The sequence below is a fragment of the Diadema antillarum genome, unplaced genomic scaffold (genome assembly GCF_040938485.1).
Source record: "Diadema antillarum isolate AM-2024a unplaced genomic scaffold, OU_Dant_1.0 seq00000774_RagTag, whole genome shotgun sequence".
Lineage (NCBI taxonomy): Eukaryota > Metazoa > Echinodermata > Echinoidea > Diadematoida > Diadematidae > Diadema > Diadema antillarum.
This window is the reverse complement of record NW_027271663.1, coordinates 287,214-311,352: the sequence shown is the minus strand read 5'-3', so window position 1 is coordinate 311,352 and position 24,139 is coordinate 287,214. Positions and strand designations below refer to the sequence as shown.

At 39.7% G+C, this 24,139-nt stretch overlaps 1 protein-coding gene across 1 annotated transcript; it reads right to left on the bottom strand.

The window, feature by feature from the left end:
• Positions 1 to 2,271: 2,271 nt before the first annotated feature.
• Positions 2,272 to 3,493, bottom strand: LOC139738921 (uncharacterized). Its single transcript, XM_071649545.1, has 2 exons — positions 3,324 to 3,493; positions 2,272 to 2,992 (listed from the first exon to the last, which is right to left on the bottom strand). Exons 1-2 carry the CDS (start codon positions 3,491 to 3,493, stop codon positions 2,272 to 2,274), a joined length of 891 nt encoding a protein of 296 aa, XP_071505646.1.
• Between the last annotated feature and the right edge of the window lie 20,646 nt (positions 3,494 to 24,139).

Here is a 24,139-nt window from a genome sequence, read left to right as displayed (position 1 = left end):
TCAAGCAAAAAAAAAAGTTGCCCTGATGTAGTTGCCTTAGGTGAAACACATATCGATGATGCAATTACTGACTCTGAATGGAAAATAGAAGGATATAATCTTGTACGCAAAGATAGTGATAGGCATGGAGGATGAGTAGCGGTCTATACCAAATCGGATTTATTTTATTTATTGTTTTAGCCTCATGTCCAGTTCGTCTACTTCATTTCATATTTCATTTTCATTTCATTTCAGTTATTTCATTTTCAACATTGCGAAACATGTACATACACAAAATAACACAATATCAATAAAATGTATTAACGAAGAAAAATACGTGAAATTAACAATACTACGTATCACAAATGAAATTGAATTTAAATTAAAGTTGGAGGAAATGGAGGAGATGTGTTGAAAAGCTAAGCTTGTATTTTGCTGTCTCCTCGTGGACAATATAACTAAATGTCATGTAACACCAAGAAAACAAGTTGCTTAGATACATAAAAAAGTACACACAAATACATACTTATACAAACAAACAGACGGACAAACAAGTACAAGTAAGCTCTCTTGTTATTAAGAGAAAGAGAGAGAGAGAGAAGAAAAACAGAGTAAAGGGAAAGAAGAAATTATCTTGGAAGGCGAAACAGAAAGGCACATGAGAACAGGAAAGGACAGGGAAAAGGCGAGAAGAAAGAGGAGTTGAAGGGTCTATTAACAGCACACGCGAGGCACAACATGCGATGGATCACCGAGATAAATATTAAAAAAAAGAAAATAGGTAAAAAAAAATGAGTATGACTGTGCCTGCTTCTGAATAAACCGTACCGTTTAAATGACGGCAAATGCACAATTTCTCATATACGGGCTCTGTTTGAGTCTTTATTAGTCACATATGCCTCTCACATCATTCATAATATGTTCATGAACTCTGTTGCCACACACATGTTCATAATGGCCTTCACAGCTTGACATACAATGACCTTTCGTGCGCTACATTCTACTCTGTTTGCTATATGACTCTCCGTACGTCACCGATACCAGAGCTGAAGTCAAAGCCGTTCCAAAGCTGACGCCAGTCACGCCACAGTTGTAACCAGCTGAGCCGTAGCAAAAGCCGTAAGAAGCCTCAGCAAAAGCCTTATCTAGAGCCAAAGCCGTAAAAATACTATGCCCGTTCATTAAAACTTTCAAAGGCAGACCAACCATACTTGTAGTTTGGATCTTTACACTTAAATTGCCAAGGGACAATCCAGAATAGCAACTGTCCCCTTTGAAACAGATTGCTCAGATACTTCACTTCCTTCTGGACGAAGAGAGGTCCATATCGGAGACTGTTTTCCCTAACTACCCTGCCATAGCTGTTAACTTTTTCCACTGTCCTGCACGTACATCTATACAGTCAAGCAAGTGCTAAAGTGTGTAACCCTATGGGGACATGAGTACAGAGAAGCGTATCCAAGGAAGTTATGGAATGCTCATTTTTTTTTCAGTGTCTGTATGGAGTACCAACTGTCACACTCCCAACAAAATTACTTCCTCCAATACAATGATAGAAATATCAGCATAACAAACCAACAACTCACATAAGTAATTTTTAAAGGAGAACTCCATACCCGAACCCAGTGGTCCGAATACACTACTTGACATGTACATCAACCTTCAAGAAATAATATTCTCAGAGTTTACCTCTGTGTTTGTATATGCACTTTGACAACATTAATATGAAAATACATCTGTGTGGCACAGCTAACATCTAACTCGCATAAATTTGAAATGATCTGCTTCTATAATGCAACGCATGCATGGTATGCTAACACCAATATTAACGCAACAGATTGATCCAAACACTTTATAATCAAAGTCAGAATATGAGTTGAATGTTAAGAGGAGACCACTCTAATCATCCTTTGGTGAATTCTGCATGAGAAGAATCAGCTTCTGTAAGGGTCTCCTAAATTCCGACAACTTCCCGACTGGACGACCCATTTTGTCGAGATTCTTTGTTCCCACTCGCACCTGCACCTGCCTCACTAGACCGTCATCATCGGGATTTGCCGATGTAACCATCGCAAGTGGTTACTGCATACGAGGCGTTTCGTGGTCTATAACCAGGACGATGTCTCCGACTTGCAAGTTCCGGCGTAGCTTGGTCCAGTGACTGCACTCTTCTCCAAGTCTTCTTGGTGTATATATCAACTGCCGAGAATTTGCCAGGCGGTGGCAGTGGAACCTACCCTTTCATGATAAGCAAGTGGTTCGGCGTCAGTGGTGCATCTGCTCTCGAGTCATTCATGTTGACCGTCGTACGGGGCGGTTATTGACAATGGCCCTTGACTCGTAGAGAAACGTGAGCAGGGCGGAGTCAGTGACTCGTCCGGAGCACATGTCTATTGTGGCTCTCAGAATGCTTCTGATCGTACGAATCTGCCTCTCCCATACCCTGCCTGCATGACTAGATTGGGGAACACTGAAGAGGAAATCGCATTGACGGTCTGCGAGATACATTTTGATTTTCTTGTTGTCCAATTCGTTCAAACCGGCTTGGAATTCGTTTCTCGCTCCAACAAAGTTTGTACCTTGATCGCTGATTTGACGCACTGCTCCCCTGATGGCAATGAAGCAACGTAGAGCATTGATGAATGAGTCAGTGGACATATCATCCAGCATCTCGATGTGGAACCCCTGGTACAGCAGCACGTGAAAATCAAGCCATACCGTTGATTTCTGAACGCCCTCTCTTGACAGTGAATGGGCCAAAGCAATCCATGCCAACGTTAGTGAAAGGGGGGTGTCGGTCTCCGTGCGATCTTCTGGTAAGTTTGCCATTTTCTGCTCTTCTCCAGGTCGGCGTAGTCGTCTGCATGGCACACAGTTTCTCTCCAGATCGATAACCACCTTGGATCCATTTACAATCCAATAACTATTGGACCGGACCTCGTTCTGGGTGATTCCTCTACCTTGATGCTGGACCTTCTGGGGGAAATGCCGTACACTGGCTCGATTGACTGGTCTGTGTTTTGGCAGGATTATGGGATGAGCTGTACCTTCGTCTGCTTTAAGTCTTACGTCTGCCACCTACACGCAGCATTCCTGTTTCATACACACATGGATCAAGGTCATGGATCCGGCTACTACTCTTCAACTGTTTGCCGCGAGTCAGCTGCTGAAACTCGTCACGAACAGCCTTCCTTGGAGTCATTTGTAGTATGAGTATTTCAGCATCCTTTCTTTCTTGCACCAACGACCCTCGGTTACCTTTCATCGCCATCCTCAATCTGGCCAGCACTCTGATTATCATAGACCACGCGGAGATCCTCGCAAACCGCTGCAACAAATCCAACGGTTCAGGAATTGACATTGCTGTCAGGTTGATTGCTTTGACCTCTGGATCTCCAACCTTCAGGTCACAGGTGATGTCCTCCACCTCGAGGTTCGTTTCCCACAGGAAGCTTGGACCTTGAAACCATCGGACATTCCGTATCTGGTCTGCTGCGAGTCCTCCTTGATGCATAGTCAGCAGGGTTCTTTTCCGTACTTATGTAGTGCCACTGGTCTGGAGAGGTTCTTTCCCTGATCTGCTACACTCTTTTTGCAGCTTCATTGTTGATACAGCTGAGCACCATTTGTGAGTCTGTCCAATAAAACTCCTCGACCTCCTGGTACTCCAGGTCCCTCTCTCAGCATTGCACCAACCTTTGCCAATACCATTGCTGCTATTAACTCCAACCTCGGTACAGTGATCACTTTGGTAGGAGCCACTCTCGACTTTGCAAAGATCAGAGTGCAGTGGACCCTTCCTTCTTGATTGACGAGCCGCACATATGAGCACTGGCCATAGCCCAACATGCAGGCGTCTAAGAAGTGGTGAGGTTGCCCAATCACCGGTTCACCAAAGTTCAAGGGATGGTGGCACCTGGGAATCTTGAGTTCCTGCAGGAGTGGGAGTTCTTTGCACCATTGCTTCCATGCTGGTTTCAAATTGTCTGGCAAGGTGTCATCCCAACCAACTCCCCGTCGACACATCTGAAGAATTCTCTTTCCGTTCAGTATTACAGGAGCCACAAGTCCCAAGAGATCATACAGATATTCCATCGTAGAGAGAATTCCACGTCGAGTCGTTGGTTGATCTTTGAGAGTGATCTGGAAGAAGAAGACATCTGCCGTGATGTTCCACATGATTCCTAGGGCGCGCTCTATGGGTTCTGCAAAGTCGAGGTTCGAGTGTTTGACCTCGCTGGCGCGCTCTGACTCTGGCAGACTCTCTGTCACTGCCTTGTCATTAGAGACAAATTTGTGAAGGCAAAGACCACCTTTGAGACAGAGCTTTCTTGACTTCTCTGGCCAAATTGGTCGCTTCCTTAGTAGACAGTACACTTACTACGCCGTCGTCGACGTAGAATTCCTCTCTAGAAATCAGGATGCGTCAGGATGCGTCATTGCGAACACTTTTCCAACAGGTGGTCTATAGCGGAACACAAACTGCAGGACTTTGGAGCTTTCTTCTTCATTGGTTCTTTACTCCCCAACTGGAATGTAGAAGAAACTCCACTCTGCTTGTCCTTTGCTTCCGTGGACGCAGGGATTTTGCTCCTTTCACGACCCTTGGTGGCAAACACTGAACCTTTGTCCCTTTTGACTTCTCCTCTATCCTTGGCTCTTGATCCTCCCTTTGAAGATTCCTTCCTGACTCCTTAATGCGCTCAATGAGGAAATCGGATTGTTCGCTATGCGTGCTTCCTTTGAGACGAATATTGTGAACTCTGCGAAAGTGGGATAATTCTCGTATCCTTCAAGGGCCTCAGTCACAACACGATTCCACTTTGAGATGAGCTAGGCAATCGTTTAGCACTTCAAGTCCTTTGACATATGCCATTGCATCACGGCAACTGGTGAGAAGATCTGCAAATTTTGTAAGAGCTGGCGCATCTTTGGGACTGATCTTTGGCCATTTCGTCAGCTGATCTCTACCTCGACCGCGGTGTTTTCCAGGCCCCATCATGTGCATCGTTGGTAGTGCCGAAGAAAATGCCAGATATCGCTTCCTTAGGAGGCCCGGGGACGTATTGTTTCAAGTAGTATAACTTTTCTTCAGGTGGCATGCCTCGATTTTCGATGAGAGTCGTGAAGCTTCTCTCGAAATCAGGGAACTCCAAAGGGTTTCCGCTGAAGACTATCAGGATTGGCACAGGCAGTCTGCTTCTCTGAAGTCCATCTGCCAGTACTTGAGCGTTCTCCTTGACATCTTCCTTTCGGTGTAGTGCCCCAGATTGTCTGACTGTTGATTCATTCATGCGAGGTTGTTCATTCCTTTGAAAGGGCGACTTTCTCTGTTGCTTGTCATGACCTATCGATGTGTAAGTTTCTTCAATCGAACTTCCTTCAATGGTTTCATCGGACTGGTCTGTTAGGGCTTGACTTGCATTATTTTTATCTTCTTTGCATTACACTTTAAGCTGTGCCCTGTATCACCTCGGCATCTGTTCTTGTTCCATCCGTTTAACTTCCGCATGCTGGGCTTCTATCTCAGAAGTTTGTTCGATTTCTACCATCTTTGCAGCCAAACTTGCTTCCATTCTGAGTTTGTCACTCGCCGTGGTTACACATGTCTCGCCTTCCTTGCTCTTTGAAGCATGGGGACTGTACACAGAGATTGCGTAGTCGTTTCTTAAGAGTTCCTTTGCAATCTGATTTCGATCGTCAGGGTCAAAGGGCCCATCAAGCCAACCTCGCAGTTCCTCTAGTGCGTTTATTGAACTTCTCACTATGGCACTCGCTCTGTCCATTCGTTACTTTACTTTCCTTGGTGGCATTCTAATGCTGTGTATTTCATTGAACAGTTCGACCATCTCACGTTCAGCTGCTTCCAAAGATATGACAATGTCATCCATCGATTCTTCCTTAGTTTTCTTCTTTACTGCTTCTCTGGCCCTCTTTACCTTGAGTTTCAATACGCCATAGCATTTGAAGAACTTTCTTTCCTTCTTTGCTAGTCCCTCATCTTGAAGGTAAGCTATTTTTAAGTAGGTTTGCGATCTCTGGACGACTGACGCGGAACGGGTGGCTTTTCACTTGAGACTGCCAAACTTTCATGTGGTGACCCGTCCATGTCATTTTCCACTGATAGCGCCTTTGGGAGGGGGTTGTCTTGCGCCATTTTGCACTAAGGATGACTTCAGAATTAGTGAATGACAGGAAATATTTCGACTGCAAGTAAATGCACATCACGCTACATATCACATATCAAATAATAGTTTACACTTGCAGTTGAACTCTTGTGTGTTCACCATTTGTGATCTGTGTATATACACATGTACACGCAGCATATGCTATCAGATCGATTCAATAACACTTCATTTGATTATACACGGTTCACATAGTTTCTTTGGCATGAGAAACGGACATAACGATCGACAAATTCGAATTAATCCTTCTCTGTTGAGCAGTACGAAAAATCCATATGCCACTTTCAATCTTCGACAAACTTTGTGCAATTAACCAATCAAAACTCCAGCGTATCAACCATTTTTGATAGCTCATGTCACTCGGAATTGTACTTCCAATTTACATGTACGTTTATCAGCACATTACTACCTTTAAACTAAAACGGGATAAGCAACGATCAAATGATTCTGCACTGACTTGTAAGGCTTTATGATACAAACGTATATACAATGCTTCTTTTCTTACTTGCATGTTAGAGAATTGTAGGATTGCATTGTTTACACTTTACCGGTACAACAGACATGAAGTAATCTGCTGAACATGTTCCATTTTACCACTCTGAATGTAAAAAACACACTACAGTGTATCCAGGTAACTCTGATTGTCTCTTATAAAATGTAGGAGACATTATAATGTATGTATCTCTACATATATATATATATATATATATATATACATATATCTACATATTAAACAAATTATTTCTTCTATTAATCGATATTAACAGAGATTGGGTATCTACGGGAGTCTTGGAGTTCTTTTACAACTACTTTTCCTCGTACAAAAGGGAATGTGTTCATCAATTTTAAAAGTGATAGTTTCCTTGAAATATTCATAAGGCAATTCAAGATCGGTATACTATTGTAGACAAGAGACCAATCAATATCTTTTAAACTATTCTGCAAATTAATAAGATTATTTGTCGTAATCTCACGACGTTTCTGATAATCATTCTGCCTGGGATTTAACTTAATTGGGACTTGTGTAGATATCCGATAATTGTTAGAGACGTCTGAAGGAACAATACCAGACCCGGGTCTTGTAGTTGTTGGCGGGGCATTTCATAATACTGGCAGAATATCAAGGTCTTGCATCAGAAAGCCTAAACATCGATACTGTGTGTATTTTCTTCCGGATTTTCACAAGAGCCAAATTGTTGCATTACATTGGTCCTTTAAGCACTTGAAATTCCACAAGAAGTAGACAATCACATTTTGTTCAAACTGTCATAATTAGCTTATGAGATCAAGTTTGTTTCTTCATCTTTTCTTCTTTCCTTCAACGGAACAATGAGTCTAAGATCATGCCTTAATATGCTTGCAAGCATCAATTTGTTTATGCCTGTATCCATCATGTTCTTATAGATTTCTCTGTTTAAGAATTTTTAAAGATATAAAAATGAATGAAGTCCCTGGAACGAGGATCAAAAAAAAAACAGCAACAAATGTAAGCCTCTACGAGCCAGAGGGTCTAAGCCTAACAAGATACCATACAAGGAAATAGGGATGTACTTAGAAGAAAAACATGCTTACCGATTAGAAATCCATACGGATGAAGGTGGTTGTTGATCACCATACGGAGCAAGGATTCCGTTAAACCCATTTTACACGTTTCCACCTACGCTGCAGTTGGAGAGAAAGAGAAGTAGAATGGAAGAACTTGAGATAATGCCAGCATCAGAACTTGCAACACTAAGGATGTCCATGTGGCGGTCTGTGACAAATTTTGTATGATAACTGACAAGGGTGGTACTCCCTCCTTGCCTTGTCGGGTAAAGTTCATGCGAGAGAACTCTGAGTCATGCGTTCCGAAAACATGTGTATGGCAAAATAAAAGGATCGAACAGCAATAAATTACTCCAGTTTCAAGGTCCAATTTACGTCACATGTCCTTTCACGTAACATTACTTCTTGGAGTTTTGTTGTTGTGTGGTTTATTAGCTCACTCGGGCCCCGTTGCCATTAAAAAAGAAAATCAGACGCAAGTCTCTCACATCACACGCAACTTTGCGTTGCTGAAATACTCCATTTGATTTCGTACGTAAACATCAAACGCAACTTTGATGAATTAAAGCAAAGTTGTGTTTGATTCGTAATAGTCAATATAACTGCCGACATTCATACATTCATAGCAAAAAGGCAAATACCGACATTTATTCCGGGAGATCTTTATCGTGCATTCATGTACAAAACACACACACACACACACACACACACACACACAGAAAACATGTCAACGTATACATCTCATCATTCTTTTAACCAACCTAATTATGTTTCGTAATTCCAATCGACTGTATATTCTTTTTTAATGTCTGTTATGACAACTTCATTTATACCTATGAAATGTTATACAAATAATACACAGGTGAGATTGCGTTAGTCGAGATGTAGCGCACTCGAGGGTATTTACAATTATTACCTATACAAGGTAGTTTTGCAAGGCAATTCCAGTTGTTATTTTGCAGGGTTAAAGATCAGCAGTTGTTATTTTCATGGAGCTACTATATATTATTACCTATACGAGGGAGTTTTGCGAGGCAATTCCGGTTGTTATTTTGCAGGGTTAAAGGTCAGGAGTTGTTATTTTGCAGGGTTAAAGGTCAGCAGTCAATATGCTTTTCGCCACATCGCGACGCGTCGCTGCGTAACAGTAACAGTATGTGCAAACAGTGCAATCTTCCGGTTTGGGGAGGTGGGAAGAGAAAGAGTTTATGTTGTTTACCTGTTGGTTTACATCCAATAAAAAGGAAAAAATGTATCCGGTGACCCGACAGGAAAAAAGAAAAGAAAAAAGAGTGGAATCTCTCTCCGACCACGAAAAGAAAACATTCCAGGACGTCCAGGGTGTCAGTTACACGCACCGCAGAAGAACGCTGATAAATCAACTCATACAAGGGCGACCACTTACAGCAGCACTAGGCAATGACTAGTCCATTTGTGATCAGTAATTGCACAGTGACCATCAGTTTTACAACTCTCAAACTTTTAACAGAGAAGTAAAAATAAAGTGTAAGAACGTTCAGAAGTTTGAAGTTTGCCTGTTATAACTATATGTATCTTTGAAGTTGGAGTTGAATGATATACATTGGTGAACAATTTTGCAATTATTCAACATGTTGATGGTCTACAGGTAGTCAAATGTGGCTTAATCTGTATCATGTATAGTGTATAGCCGTATTTAAATTTTTTTTTCTTAATTTACCTAGGGGGATAGGTAATAATTATGATATTGACTGGCCTTTCTTTCGGGAGGTACCAGATAAATATTGCTCGCACTGAAAACATATTGCCCTCGTCTTCGACTCGGGCAATATGCTTTCAGTTTGGGCAATATTTTCTGGTACCTCCCTCAGGGCCAGTCAATATTATATAAGTAGCTCGATGTTATTTTGCAGGGTTAGAGGTCAGCAGTTAATATTCGTTTCGCCACGTCGCTGCGTGTCGGTTACACCATGGAGCTACCTCCATACTTTCCACCTCCCTGGTTACACACACCGTACCGTACACAAAACAATATGAGCAAACAGTGCAATCTTCCGGTTTGGGGAGGTGGGAAGAGAAAGAGTGGAATCTCTCTCCCCACCTCCCTGCTTTACAAACGTAGACATTCCGATCGACCACTAAAAGAAACCATTCCAGGACGTCCACGGTGTCAGTTACACGCACCGCAGAAGAACGCTGATAAATCAACTCATACAAGTTCGACCACTTACAGCAGCACTATAGGCGTCAAACAGGCACAAACCCTTGTTGGTCGTATTAGGAGTCTGCATGTGCCAAGACTAATGCACGCACCACTGCACTGCAGCCTCTTGGGAGAAGCTACAACACAGGGCCTATGGGACAGTGCCGAAGTGGTGCATATAGTAGTCTTGGCGCAGACTCCTCTACTACCAACAAGGTTTTGTGCCTGCAAACTAACAATGACTAGTCCATTTGTGCTCAGTAATTGCACAGTGACCATCAGTTTTACAAGTGAAAATAACGTGTAAGAGCGTTCAGATGTTTGAAGTTTGCCTGTTACAACTACATATCTTTGAAGTTGGAGTTGAATGATATACACTGATGAACAATTTTGCAATTATTCAACATGTTGATGGTCTACAGGTAGTCAAATGTGGCTTGATCTGTATCATAGTGTATATTGTAAAACGAGAAATGTTCGCGTGCATTTTAATTTCGCGAATTTCGCGAGCGCCAAGATTCGCGAAATTAAAATGCACGCGAAATTTCTTATCTACACTATATGCATTGAACGCAAGAGGCAAGACGCAATTTCTTGCCACGAAAAAGGCCGTCGGCTCCAATTCGCGAAAATTTCGTGCCGCGAATATATCATGTTTTACAGTAGCCGTATTCACATATTTTCTTAATATATCTAGAGGATAGGTAATAATAATGATATTGACTGGCCTTTCTTTCGGGAGGTACCAGATAAATATTGCCCGCACTGAAAACATATTGCCCTCGTCTTCGACTCGGGCAATGCTTTCAGTGTGGACAATATTTTCTGGTACCTTCCCCAGGGCCAGTCAATATTATACAGTATAATTGTGAAACATGCACTACATTGTAAATACCCGAGAGTGAGCTGCATCTCCACTAACGTCACGAGCTTAAACCTGTGTATTATTTGATTTATAAAGTGGGTCGAAAACTAACAGAATTTTTCATGTACCTTTGTGGGTCAATACCAGTCAGCTACATGTAGCACTCGCTCAAAAGTCAAGATGTCCGAAGATGTTCGTCCCAAACATTTACGCACGTCGCACTCGGAAATCCCGCACACATAAGTACGTATAAGAGTAGGAACTCCTATACGTACGCCATCGCCACATGCTATGCACAAGAAAGGCCGGCTGGCAGCCCGAACTAGAAGTTGTTTACAAGATTGACAGCGCGTATAGTAGCGCGCGACGCACTTATAACAACTGTGCATGTTAGTAAGAAAATCATGAGCGCACACGTGACTCATTTCAGCGCTTCCAATTGGCTACATTCTTGAACCCATTTTATAAAAACCTTCAATGAACATGTTGTAAAATGATGCCAGAAACGCATGGTTAAAGGTCGTATTTACCTTTGGGAACAGTGATTAAAAAAAAATCAAGATACGACATTCAATGCATATGTCTTGTACCAAAAACATCCTATCATATAACATTTTCGCGATAAAGCCTAGAATATAAGGAGATATCTGTATTTTTCTCAATAAACCGTAACTGTAGACGGTTTAGTCTGGAAACATTTTTATTCTAACTATTGTTCACATTTTGTATATTTGACAATGCTTTACATCAATTTTACCGATACAAATTTTTACTGTAGTTGTTTCCATCCCTAACTCACATTCTAGAATTATTTTGAAGCACTATTGCTGGGGTTTTTTTTTCATCTGCAAATGGTAAATTATGCCTTTAAAGACCGAAAATTAAAAACTGGTAACTTTTTCCTCATATTGAATGATATTTTACCTTCTCACTTCGGTAAACTCATGAGAAAGCATGATGATGGTGAAAATCCTTCAAAGCATGATGGAGCCGAAAAGTGAAATTACTTTCCTGAGATTTTTAATTAATTTTCTTTTGTATATATATGGAAGTACATGTATAATTTGTTAACACCTACGATTCATATTCAGATTTATTATATCAGCTAATTCCTCCCCGTATGGAAAATGTATTTAAAAAACCTCTCTCTTTTGGGCAAAGTAATGCCTTCATATACATGATTTTGGACTCTCTTAAACAACGCCATACGCATAAATATAGAAATAACGGTAACTTCGATCAGATTGATAACAGGCGCAAAAACATATAATCGTAACATATAGTGTAAAGGTAATGATAACGGCGTACGTCTACTGTAGATATTGTGCAAATGTTTCGATGTTATCTGCACATTTACCATACAAAGTAAACAACCAAATCTTTGTTTTGTAGGTCTCAGCTATTGCCCTTTAAGCAGTGTCATTAAATCAAAAGGAGATACAGAGCTTCAGATCTCTACTACAGTTTGTACGATAGATCTGTCAGCCACACAAATAGAGACTTGGATGTCGGGCTTGAGTGTCTTATCTATTTGCTATGGGGCTAACTATTAGAAAGAATACTTAATCAACTTTATTTCTTTTAATGAGCATCAATCTGAAGTACGATCATTTTGTTATCACTGAACTCGCGTAAGTTTTCTTCATGAAATTCCTACGCTCTTGTTGACTCGCCGCTGAAGTCGCAGACGGGTTACGTGACGTAAGCGATTTCCATAGATCATTCGAAGGCTTGCTTAAATGTCTTTTTTAAAGCAATTATTACACGATTATCTGGTGTCTTATAATTATTTCGGTTCAGCAATCTGTGCTAAGTGATAAAAGTCAGAATGATATAAGACTATTGGATAATGTCACTATGATAAGGTATAATTAGTGTCGGGTAAAGTTCATAATAGAGCTATTAAAAGAGCTATCTCGTTTCTGAAACACAATCATGTGGATCGAAGACCAAATGATTACCCCAGTTCTAAGGCTCAATTTATATGATGATATTTCCTAGCACATGGAATTTCCAATCAATATGTGTGCGTGTGTATTTGTGTGTGTGTGCATCTTACATAAAAATATTTAGAATATACTTTATGAGAACACTGTGATTTGCCCATGCGAACAACCGTAAGAGATTTCATAGTCATGCTGTTTTTTAATTCCTCAAATAAGCGCATATTGTTGGTTTATATTTTAGCATTATACGTAAGCTTTCTCAAATTTGAGGGTATGATAATGTGCATATACAGTATGTCCCCCCCAAAATACAACGGGGCCCTCCGCAATGATATTTTTTAAAAACAGTGAATCAATCTAAATACAAATTCAGGGTATGAAACTATAACTCATTGCCCACATCTTACAGAAAACCCCATTCGATTTGCTTCAGTAGTAAAAGAGAAATGCGGAATTTTGTAGAGGATGTCGGGAATCTCTTCTGTCCAAGTTCTATTATTCACACACAAGATCATCGAAGTGCTAAACTCGGAAGAATCCGATTCATGACATGCTTTACAACAATCCACATTTCTCTGTGACCACTCAACCAAATCGAATGGGGATTTCTGCAAAATAGAGCTAAAATGTTATATTTTAAGACCCTGAAGTAGCATCAAAAAAATTTGATCATATTTGACATTATCAATGCGGAACTCTGATTGTAATTTTTGGGGGGACATACTGCAGCAAGTCGCCCCAAAAATTACAAGCATATTTTCGAATTGATAACACCTAATATGATCAACCTGTCTAAGTGCTACTTCAGGGTTTTAAAATATATCATCTTAGCTCTATTTTGCAGAAAACCCCATTCAATTTGGTTAAGCGGTCAGAGAGAAATGTGGATTGTTGTAAAGCATGTAATGAGTCTAATACTTCCAATTTTAGCAATTCAATGCTCTTGTGTGTGAATAATAGACAGAATTTGGACAGAAGAGATTCCCGACATCCCCTACAAAATTCCGTATTTCTCTTTTACCACTGAAGCAAATCGAATGGGGTTTTCTGTAAGATGTGGGCAATGAGTTATAGTTTCATACCCTAAATTTGTATTTAGATTAATTCACTATTTTTAAAGATATCATTGCGGAGGGCCCCGTTGTAATTTTTTTTTGGGACATACTGTACTGTGCCTTGATTGCCATTCCTTCATTTTTTCATTCATTCATGGATTTTCGATGAAATTCATTTTATATGTTTTCCCAGCCAATTTCATCGGTTTGTCATTCAATTTCATATGAGAAGCTTTCATTTTCGTCAAATTTGCTGAGCAGGCACGAAGAAGGTTATTCAAATTTAGATTCGATTTCACATTTGCGCATTCCAAATCATTGAATTCTCACATAGACATTTTCGGCAGTGGTTATTCAACTTCTTTTCCTCCTGTCGCCAGCTCTCTCCAAGTATTCAAATTCGCAAATGGGCAAACAAGTTCATAAGGATTAATTAAACCTTTCATTGCCTGGACGATACCCATTAAAAAGTACATAGATTTGTTTTGCGTTTTAAATTTAATGTTCATAATGTCTACAACGGTCTACATGTGGATCACACACGATGACGCAGATGAGTATGTAAATTTTAATGAAGATCACTAGTCAGTATTATGATCATGATTAAAATAAAGATGCCAAATGAAGGTTATAAACACGATATGATGATCTTAATGAAATAAAAAAAATGATAAAGATGTAAATTGGAGACGAAGAAAGATATGTGATGACATGACGACACGAGGATTTTATATTGAAAGTTTACATAACATGTTTTAGCAAGAGAAGAATAAAAAATATGGATATTCATAGAGAGCGTATAAAAAAAGGTAATCCAACTTTGGAGGGCTACCATTTCTTAATTTCCAGCTCACCTGAGCATTGCAAGTTCACCTTTCATGCATTCTTGCAAACAACTACCTCAGAACATGGCAAACTTGGGGGTAGGGGTGGGTAGCTTTGACGGCTTCACTGAGGACATGCTGTCCATATGCAAATTCAATCAAACTGGCACAAATTTGTTGCATTTTAATAGAATATTTGACTATGCAGTTAACTAAAATATACAATTTGAATACAAATATTGCCTCCTATTGATCCCTGCGCAACTATAAGATGTACTATTAAAAACTTGAAAGTGCACTCATTAGCACATTTACGCAGTGTATTTCCATGTTGAAAGCATTTATTTCTGGAAATGGGAATAGGGGTTACTGGAGTCCTTGTATAACATGCACTGCCATCCTTGTGGTAATGCACTTGGTTTGGTGAAAAACCAAGGTGGGATATGGTGTCCGGTATCTTTACAAATGTATGTCTATATAAATTATGTTATAACCTGATAACACCAAAGGATGACACTGCCCAGTTTGGTGAAAGTCTGTCATGGGGTTGAATTTTCAAGAAGAAGATGAAAATATAAAGTGGTCAGTTTTGATTTGCTTTGTTTCAGGATAAAAGGGTAGTTATGTTAAGAGCCAGGGACATGTTTGAATTTAGTCCTTCTGTAGATATGATTATCGCCAGCCTGTTGTAAAATCTCATTTTGTATATAAAACAAACATACTTGAACATGTCGAAGCATCGGAAATATGATAAACACAGAGAAGAAAAACGCAGGTTTAAACATTAATTCACAGTGATTAACACGGCAGACACGACAGAATCCGAGGAAACACGGAGCAATTGCTACAGACGGAATAAACGTCAACTTGAACTTAATGGCGTGATAATGTGATACAATCCCGAGGGATCTGAAACTCCATGAAAGACCCGAGGACCCGCACGCATTAAACGCATACATTTTCCCACTGACTCCGATAACCCCATTCATTCACTTCCCCGAAGGAAATAAAGAAAAAAAAAACACACACACCCAAACAATAAGGGGGGGGGGGGGTTGGTGGGGAACAAGTACACACTTCATAAGTAGATACAGTTTATGGATCACTGTTCTCTAGATAGCTGGAAATCTAGAGAGAGCTATATCATCAATAATGTAGTGAGTGAAATCAGTCCACGTCTGTTCTGCACTATTCCATTTGTGTACCAAATTAAATCAAACGGAAATTTAAAAGTGAAATCTGGTGAAGTTATATTAAGTATGAACAACATAACGTTTGACTTCATCATTTGATTCGTAGTGTATATGTTGTAAAATTTAACAAGGGCGGATCTTTTTTGAAAAAAAAAAGGCACAAAGAAAAATGACCCATGGCTGATTAGAGTCTTCCATCCATGAATGAGTCGGAGTATACAGAGGAAACAGTAGCGATATAAAGATAGTGAAATGAAAAGAGAAATGTTCTTTAAAGATAAGGACTCTTGGTTTTGAAGGGTGGTCAACCGTGTGCAAACGTAAAATGATGTCAGTATTTTCGGATGCATTTTTGTTAAAGTCATCTTACCTAATCCAAACGACCAGCCAAAAGGTGTTCGAGGACGGTATTGACGCAGAAAGAGGATTAACATAAATGTATATCACAACAATAGTGCTATTATATCGGATCAGTATCAAAGGTGGCCAGGCTTAGCGTTTCCACGTATGCGTTCATTGCTGTCTATTATCATTACCCCAAACGTTGCTAGGTAACTAATTTCTATACCTGGGCTTTAGGGAGAACATCGTGCGTAGTGTCCAGTGCAACATCAATATCCAGCAGCTTGACCTTTATTTGAAGTTCCTTGACCAATATGTATGTCCTGTGCAGCAAGCAAACCCAGAATCCCTTTAAAGGGATCGAAATTATTATCTACAATTGTCTGGTACTTGCAATTCACTGTCTGAATAACCCATTCGCACAAAGTATCTTTTCCCTTTGTACTTGCTAGCAGTCACAAATTCACCTCAAGTTATCTCCGGACTGTGTATTAAAATAGTGCGTTGTATCTTATCAAATACCGGTAGGATGCGTACTTCTCGGCTAGCACTATAGTGTAATGAATTTGTTCGAAGAAATGTCAATCTATTAAGTTGATGCGGTTGATTCTCCTTGCAGAAAATAGTTTCGCTTCAATCTTTTTTGTGTGTGATAATAACAATAATTATGATATCAATAATAACAACAACAATGATATTATAACCAAATGAATGCATATATATATATATATATATATATACACATTAATATATAGAATTTATTTGACTACCAATATGAAGAAAAATAGAAACCACAGCAATACTAAACGTACAGTCATGCAATATTTACACAACGAAATACAAAAATTACAAACTTTAAAATCAAGAAGTGAGAACTCAAACTTTCTCATGGATGCGCAATGAATTTCGGAATTTTCAGTTGCCAAATTACATCCTTCGAGGAATTTGTAAAACGATATGCTGTCCCATGAAATCTGTGTTTGGTTTGGTTTCGTTTTATTTCTGCCTTTTTTTCAAATCACGCATAACAAAAGAGTACGTACATTTAGAAAAAACATTACACGACGCATAAGCTTAGCGTACTGTCTTAAATATAAATTTAAAGTACATACGTTGATGCATTAAGAACATGACGGTATTCGATGTATAAGACGTATAGCATAATATTTTTAAAAGAGGTTCAGAAGGAAATCGTGAAAATAACAGTTGTAAATTATCTAAATGATTATTGTTCATTCAGAATGTGTTACGTCGTTATACGATGAACGAAATTTAGAAAAAAAATTAAAAAGGGGGATTTCAATGAATTGATGTTAGAATTATGCATTTCTAGACATTGTTATAACAGAAAGGCAGGAGACCGCGATCACAAGCAGCAGCTTGACTTGGATCGAGGCATCCGGGTAAAATTCGAAACTTAAATTCGACTTAGATAGCACAGGCAGTTGACCCGCTTGAAGTAAGTAGGCTGCCCGTGGATCTACGTCTATGCGCCGGAAGCGCATGTCATCTGCAGGCATTCTACGAGAATAATACGGATATTTTACTGGCAAGGAATGGTGTCGATACTGCCAATAGCGTGTTCTGCGGGCGTGAAGCGAGCTATACGAGCAAATTGAGTGCATGCTGAGGGTCAGATACTGCCTTCCTGCTGGGTAGTTGAGAGTCGGCTGCGGCCAAGATAATGACATTCTGTGGGACTTCTGCCATTAATCAAATTTCTTCAGAGGGATTCCTTCTATTCACCGAGTTGTCAGCCCTTACTCGCCACACATACTCCTGACACGCAGGTCACACGGAATACGAGTATTAAAGTAGAAGGTGTATAAGTAGCACGGGTCCAGCAGGTAAGACACATTCGAAACTCGCCCAAATCCTTGTCCGCCCGCAATAAAAAAAGGGAAAAATTGTCTTGAGGGAAAATCCCCACACGCAACAAGCCCGCGTAGCTTGCCCGGGAAGGTGTGGCCCAAACCTGGCTGCGGGTAAACAGGACTTGCGTGCGCAACTCCGGACAACTACGGGCGAAATACTAGTACGTGCTGCTTACTGTCATGTGTGTGTCATCTGTGGGGACCTCCGGGTTGCAAAAATTGTTGTTTGAAAGTCGCACGCAAGGCTTCCCCGGAAAGGTGGTGACAGGGCCTTTATAAAATTTTTGATATGTTGGGAAGAAGGGAATATTGGGCCATTCTTTATTTGTGTTTCATCGTCGTTTTTATGGATGGGAATCACTTTTGCGATTTTCTTTTGCGAGTTTTGGCAGCTGCCTGAAATGAGAAAAATGTTGAATATATGTACTAGGAGAGGTGCGATGAAATGAATAATCTGTTTAAGAAGATAAACACTTAAACCGCCTCGTAGCCCGAAGACTTACTGGATTTGAGATCTTTTTACGATGGCAACTATTTCATGGTATGAAATTGGCGAGAAAAAAAGAGAAATACCAAGTGATTCAGAAAAATGCTACATAGAATTACTATCGGTTACTTTTATGGAAGATGCTAAATTTTATCCTACATCAATAAAGTACTCATTAAAAGAATTAGCAATAACATTTGGGCTCGTAATTTCACATCCATTTTCAATATCATAGAACAGGTGTTTTTTTTTTTTGTTTCCCAAAAGATCCTTAATTACCTTCCAAATTGAGGTTGTATTGGATCCACTACATTCAATATTTTTTGAATGATAAAATTTGCGTGACAGTCGTATAATAGTCGTTCATGTATTTCTATACTTTTTATACCTATTAAAATCAACATCTGAACGCGTGCCTGACGCTTTCCTGCATACATTTTTTTTAGATAGCAAAATGCCCTTGGTAATCCATGGTCTATAAGGCTTTCTCCTGTTTTTTTTTTCATTCGTTCAAGGGGTGTATTCTTGTTATATACATATATATGTATATATATATAAGATAAGCTTATTGATAAATAGTTCGTACGAACTGTTGACATCAGATTCACCGAAAACATCATCCCAAGACTCAACTGCCAAATCAGCGATTAATCCATCAATATTTTGTTGTGTTTCTCTTCTGATATATTCACGTTTGTGCTTGTTTTTAATACTATCAAGCTTCTGAGAAATAAAAAAAAAATAGGGAGATTGTCAGGTACGCCAAAATATAAAATACCATCAAAATTTTCTGACTCACTGACATTGGAAAATGCATTATCCATAAGAGTTTCAGAGTTGTTAACTATTCTGGTTGCTTTATTGATGCGAGGATAAACATGGACAGTGTATTCAATATCTTAAAACTGTTATCTGATTTGGAGGGTACTAGTAAAATGTCAATACTGTAATCACTCATAAGATAAACATATTTATTTTCATGAGCCAATTCATTGAGAATATATTCTATTTTTTCTAAAACATATTTATTGAGCTGTTAGGGGGTCTATAAGCCACTCTAATAAAAATATTTTTTTTTTGAGGTATTACTTATAAGCTCTATGCAAAGATATTTTCGGTTCCTTCAATGTATCCGTCATTTCTGTTTGTTAAAAGTGAGAGAATCATTAAAATATAGGGCGACACCTCCTCCTCGTCTGAATCTGTGATCACTTCTTAAGATTACATAATGAACAATATCAAATACGGGGGCAGAGTTTCTTTTTTCTTGAGTAGTGAGTTAGGGTCTGTAATTAAAGGCTGCACGAGTTCGTTGTTTAAAAAACGTGAGTGCCTGTACCATGTGTTTGGGTGCAGTGAACGAAAATAATATGAGCTCAAATAGATGCTGAGCTACAAAGGAATTGAATAAACAAATACATTTCATGCATACATGTTGCATGTGTGGGCGGATCTGGTATCCGACCATCGGCCGATTGGTGGGAAGGGGGGGGGGGGGTAGGACAAGGAACAGAAAATTAAAATGGGAGTTATGAGCAGTAGAAAAAAACCGGCAAACAAACAAAGTAAGTGAACACTGTCCATAATCGTTTTGTCGTCAATTAAAACATTCCACTGTGGCGTTAAGGATACAAGGAGAGAAAAAAGAAAAAAACCACCAAGATGTTGACTGACAAAGTTCAAAGAAAGTTGACTGAGATAAGGCAAAACGTTTATCGTAATAGTAGAGTAGACTGAAGCCGCAAACAGAAATTCTTTGAATTCTGACGTCACTGACATGGGCAAGAGCTCGTCGGAAGGGCTTTTTACACTTGTAATTTTTTGCTTAGTCCCGTACCAACGGTGGGGCTAAGGGGGGGGGGGGGGGGGGGGGGGGCTTAGCCCCACCGTTGGTACGGGACTATCCTTAACCCACTTTCTGTTTACACTCGTTTTTGCCAAAATGGGCTAGCCCCACCGATAGTCCGGTACTATCTGGCCCTGCAAAATAGCAGGGTTAGCACCGCAATTGCGGTGCCAAGTAAGTGAGTGTAAACAGATCGAAAAAATAATCCTAAGCGACGGAGACGAAGTCCGACCCCCACTGACCAATCAGAAACGAGATAATCAAGTGCTGCCGGTGCGTGCGTGTACGTGTACAGTGCACAGCGTAATCATGAATATTCATGTGGTTTGGAAAGTCCGGGGCTAAGAAATACGAGTGTAAAAAGGTCAGTTTTCTCCTTAGCCCCGGGCAAGAGATAGTACGGGACTAATTGGCCAGTGTAAAAAGCTGAAAAAATTGGTACGGGACTAACGATAGTCCTGGGTCAGAGAAAGTCCGGGGTTAAGAAACACAAGTGTAAAAAGGGCTGGAGAGAACTAAAACGAAACTCCAAACTGCATCATTTTGTAACATTCAAACTAGTATACACTTTTTGTAGGGGAAGGGGTGAAAATCAGGGAGCCAACTCTAACCAATTAGAGATAACGTAAAGTGATAAAAAACCGTATTGTATTATGCTTAAAATTATCAAAGGTCTTTAAATCACAATTCGTCGGCTAAGAAGAACTACAAAGACGCTGAGGCAACACCACGGCCACCGGGTCGCGGCACCTCAACGCTCCCATGCCCCTTAGTCGATGAGATGGTCTTGAGGAATCCATTGATTATTCATGAATTAACATATTATATATTGTTACTATAAAACATTTTACATATGAAAAGAGAACACTACCTCCAGAACACTACCTCTTGCTTGGTTAGTGCTATTCACGAGTCAGTCAGCGGTTTATATAAAATCCTTTGAAGAACTCTGGATTGAAACAAAATCTCTTTATCATAATTGCACTTCTAAATATGTTGCACTCAAGGCCCATTGCGTCATATCTCTATGTGATCCGTTTCCTCACCTGCCATCTGGTTCATCTCCTTATCGACACTCTTAAAGGCTTAAGTTCTTTGGGGGTATATAAAGACGTCGTCCCGTCGAGAATTCTGTTCGATATCTATTTAATGTGACAGCCTGAGAAGGTGGAGCAGCAGATAAATTGCTCTAAAATTTGGTTTTTGAATGGAGAACCTACGCTGTCTGATGTTTTGGACGCTTTGGTACCTCGCAGCCCTAGCGCTGCAGGCAAGGCCAAATAGCGCCGAACCTGTTGGTAAGTCGTCATTGCCTCTTTGTTTCGTTTTTCGTTTGTTTTCATATTCCATCCGACAAAATGGTTGCTATTGATAGCCATTTTCAGCTGTACTATCTAGTCTTTCTGCAATGGGGTCCAGTTGTACTTGGGGCGGACCACTTTACTGGGTTATGCACCATGCTATTTAGATGAATGAATGGAGCACAATCTTTTACGTGCTTGGTTTCTCACACAAGGGACTTTCACTTTATATCCTATCCGAGGGACAGAGTATTTTTCCTCTACTGTTGTACAGAGAGGACGGCATGATAGCACGCAGCATTACACGGTAAGACTTCATGAGATTCGAACCCGAATCATTCAGTCGCAAGGTAGATACGCTACCGACTGAACCACCTCGCCTTTATATTCTGTAACATCATAATGGCTGTCAGCGTCAAGACGGTCCTAACGCAAGTACAATACTGGGGAAGACAACGATGAATGTATCTTCTTCCAAACACCGCTACCGACCACGTGACAGCGATCGAGCTGCAGAAAGATATGGCATGATCTACAACCCATTTTGATTATCGAGAGGGTGCAATATACATCCATCTTAAATCTCCACTCTAGCAACTTGCGAATAAACCAACATCAGCTTTAGCCAGAAACCAATAAACCGGTTAGAACTAACAAAAACAGAAATCTCTTGAAGTTGACATCAATAGATAAATAGATCAATAAAAAAAAACATACAAAGGAAATGGTAGAAATTTTCCTAGAAAGGAAGTCAGGAAATTGGAGTTTAAAAGCTTTCTCACGATTTCATCAAAGCATGTTATTGCTCGAAACCACATTATACACATTTATTAGTTCAGGTGATGTGCAGTCATTTGGTAAATGTTGTTGCAGCTGCAACACTTTTCCCCTATAAAAATATTTATGGCTAAGTCATTACAATACTATGTAAGATCTGATGCAAAATGAAAAATAGATTTTTTTTTTTTTAAATTCCATGTCAAAAGGGGAAAATGTAATGAAGATAGTTGGGCAAGCAAATGCGAGACTTGCGCAGTTCCCGCGCGTTCCCGATTTTTCGGGAAAAGGAGTGTATTTCAAGGGCTCAATTTCGGATAAAATCGTCGGAATAAGGGTCTATTTTTTTAAAATCGAAATATTTTCAATTAAGGGTGGCTTTCAAATCTTTCCCGAACAATCCTGAAATAGGGTCCCGATCAGGATTGGTTTCAACCCCACTTTGAAAAATTCCGAAATAGGGGAAGTGTGGCTTCTTCGTGTTTGCACCGACTTCCCCAAATATGTTTCCTGTACATGTCTTGCTGCTAACCATACCTGACTGGCCTTCTTTTCGCAAGACATTTCGCCAAATGCGCTATACTAATGTCTGCAAGCTGTGATAAGGTGTATAGGTAAAGAGTTCTCTAAACACATCCAAAAGTTGTATTTACCTGTGACAGTTTCGACGACGGGCTGTCATCTTTCTCAAACGATGGCTACTTTTGGATGTGTTTAGAGAACTCTTATCAACCATCCTTATGGACTTATTTCGCAATTGTGATAAGGTGTAATTTTATTGGCTTCCCTTCTAACATCTCATGATAGGGGGTAATTCTAATGGCGTCTCTTCCAAAAGCCCGTGACAAGGGGTCAAATTTATAACCTATCTCCATCTTTAAAGGGGGTGTCTCTGGAACAAGCATAGTCTTGTGTATGGTTGACTTACTGAGTGTGTATGTGTGTGTGTGTGGGGGGGGGGGGGGGGGGCTGTCCTTTAGCTGGATTTCGGGACATCGATTTTGTTGGTTTTATTACACGTACTGTATAAATTCTATATTGCCTCTGGAACCTGTTATATCTAATCTGGGATTTCCATGCCGGGTTATTTGCAGACCACGAACGGATAATGAGGAAACATGATTCGCGGCTTGTGGCAGCCAGCCAATGTTTTCTTCCTTTGATTGTTCTTCACTAGTGATAATAATTATCAGTGTTTTTGATTTTTCTGTTTCCTCACCCATTTGACCAGATCCATAGATTTCTATCAGATTCAAAACTATTATTTCCTTGCTTCTTGAAAATTATTGTCATAATAAATAATGTCAATGTTTTCATGCAACCATTGTGAATAATCAGAATAGTATCAAAATATTTGATTTTGTTGATGGTTGATTTTCTCATACGATTTGAAAAATTAATGATGATGCAATGGGGAAATGATGTTTAAAGGCATTATTTATCATTTGCAGATGAAGTTAAAATCTAGCTTCAGTGCTTCAAAATGGTTTTAAAACGTGCGTTTAGAGATAGAAACAACAGATGTGAAAATGTTTATCAGCATAATCAATGCTAATATTGTTGAATATACATTGCAAAAAGTCCGGTGTTAAATAGTGAACACCGAGCTGGTGTTAAAATTTCGGTGCTCATTTATGGTGTTAAATTAACACCTCCAGGTGTCATTTCCAAATATAAAACTGTTTTTTGAAGAGTTTCTTAGTACCTGCACTTCTTGTTGATTTTCAATTTAAACAAG

Bases quoted from the DNA above. Each gene is read 5' to 3' on its own strand.
- LOC139738921 (XM_071649545.1), bottom strand. From the start codon at position 3,493: ATGCATCAAGGAGGACTCGCAGCAGACCAGATACGGAATGTCCGATGG. The intron at 2,993-3,323 runs GTTGGATTTGTT...GCCAAAACACAG, and splicing joins GCAATGTCAATTCCTGAACC to ACCAGTCAATCGAGCCAGTG.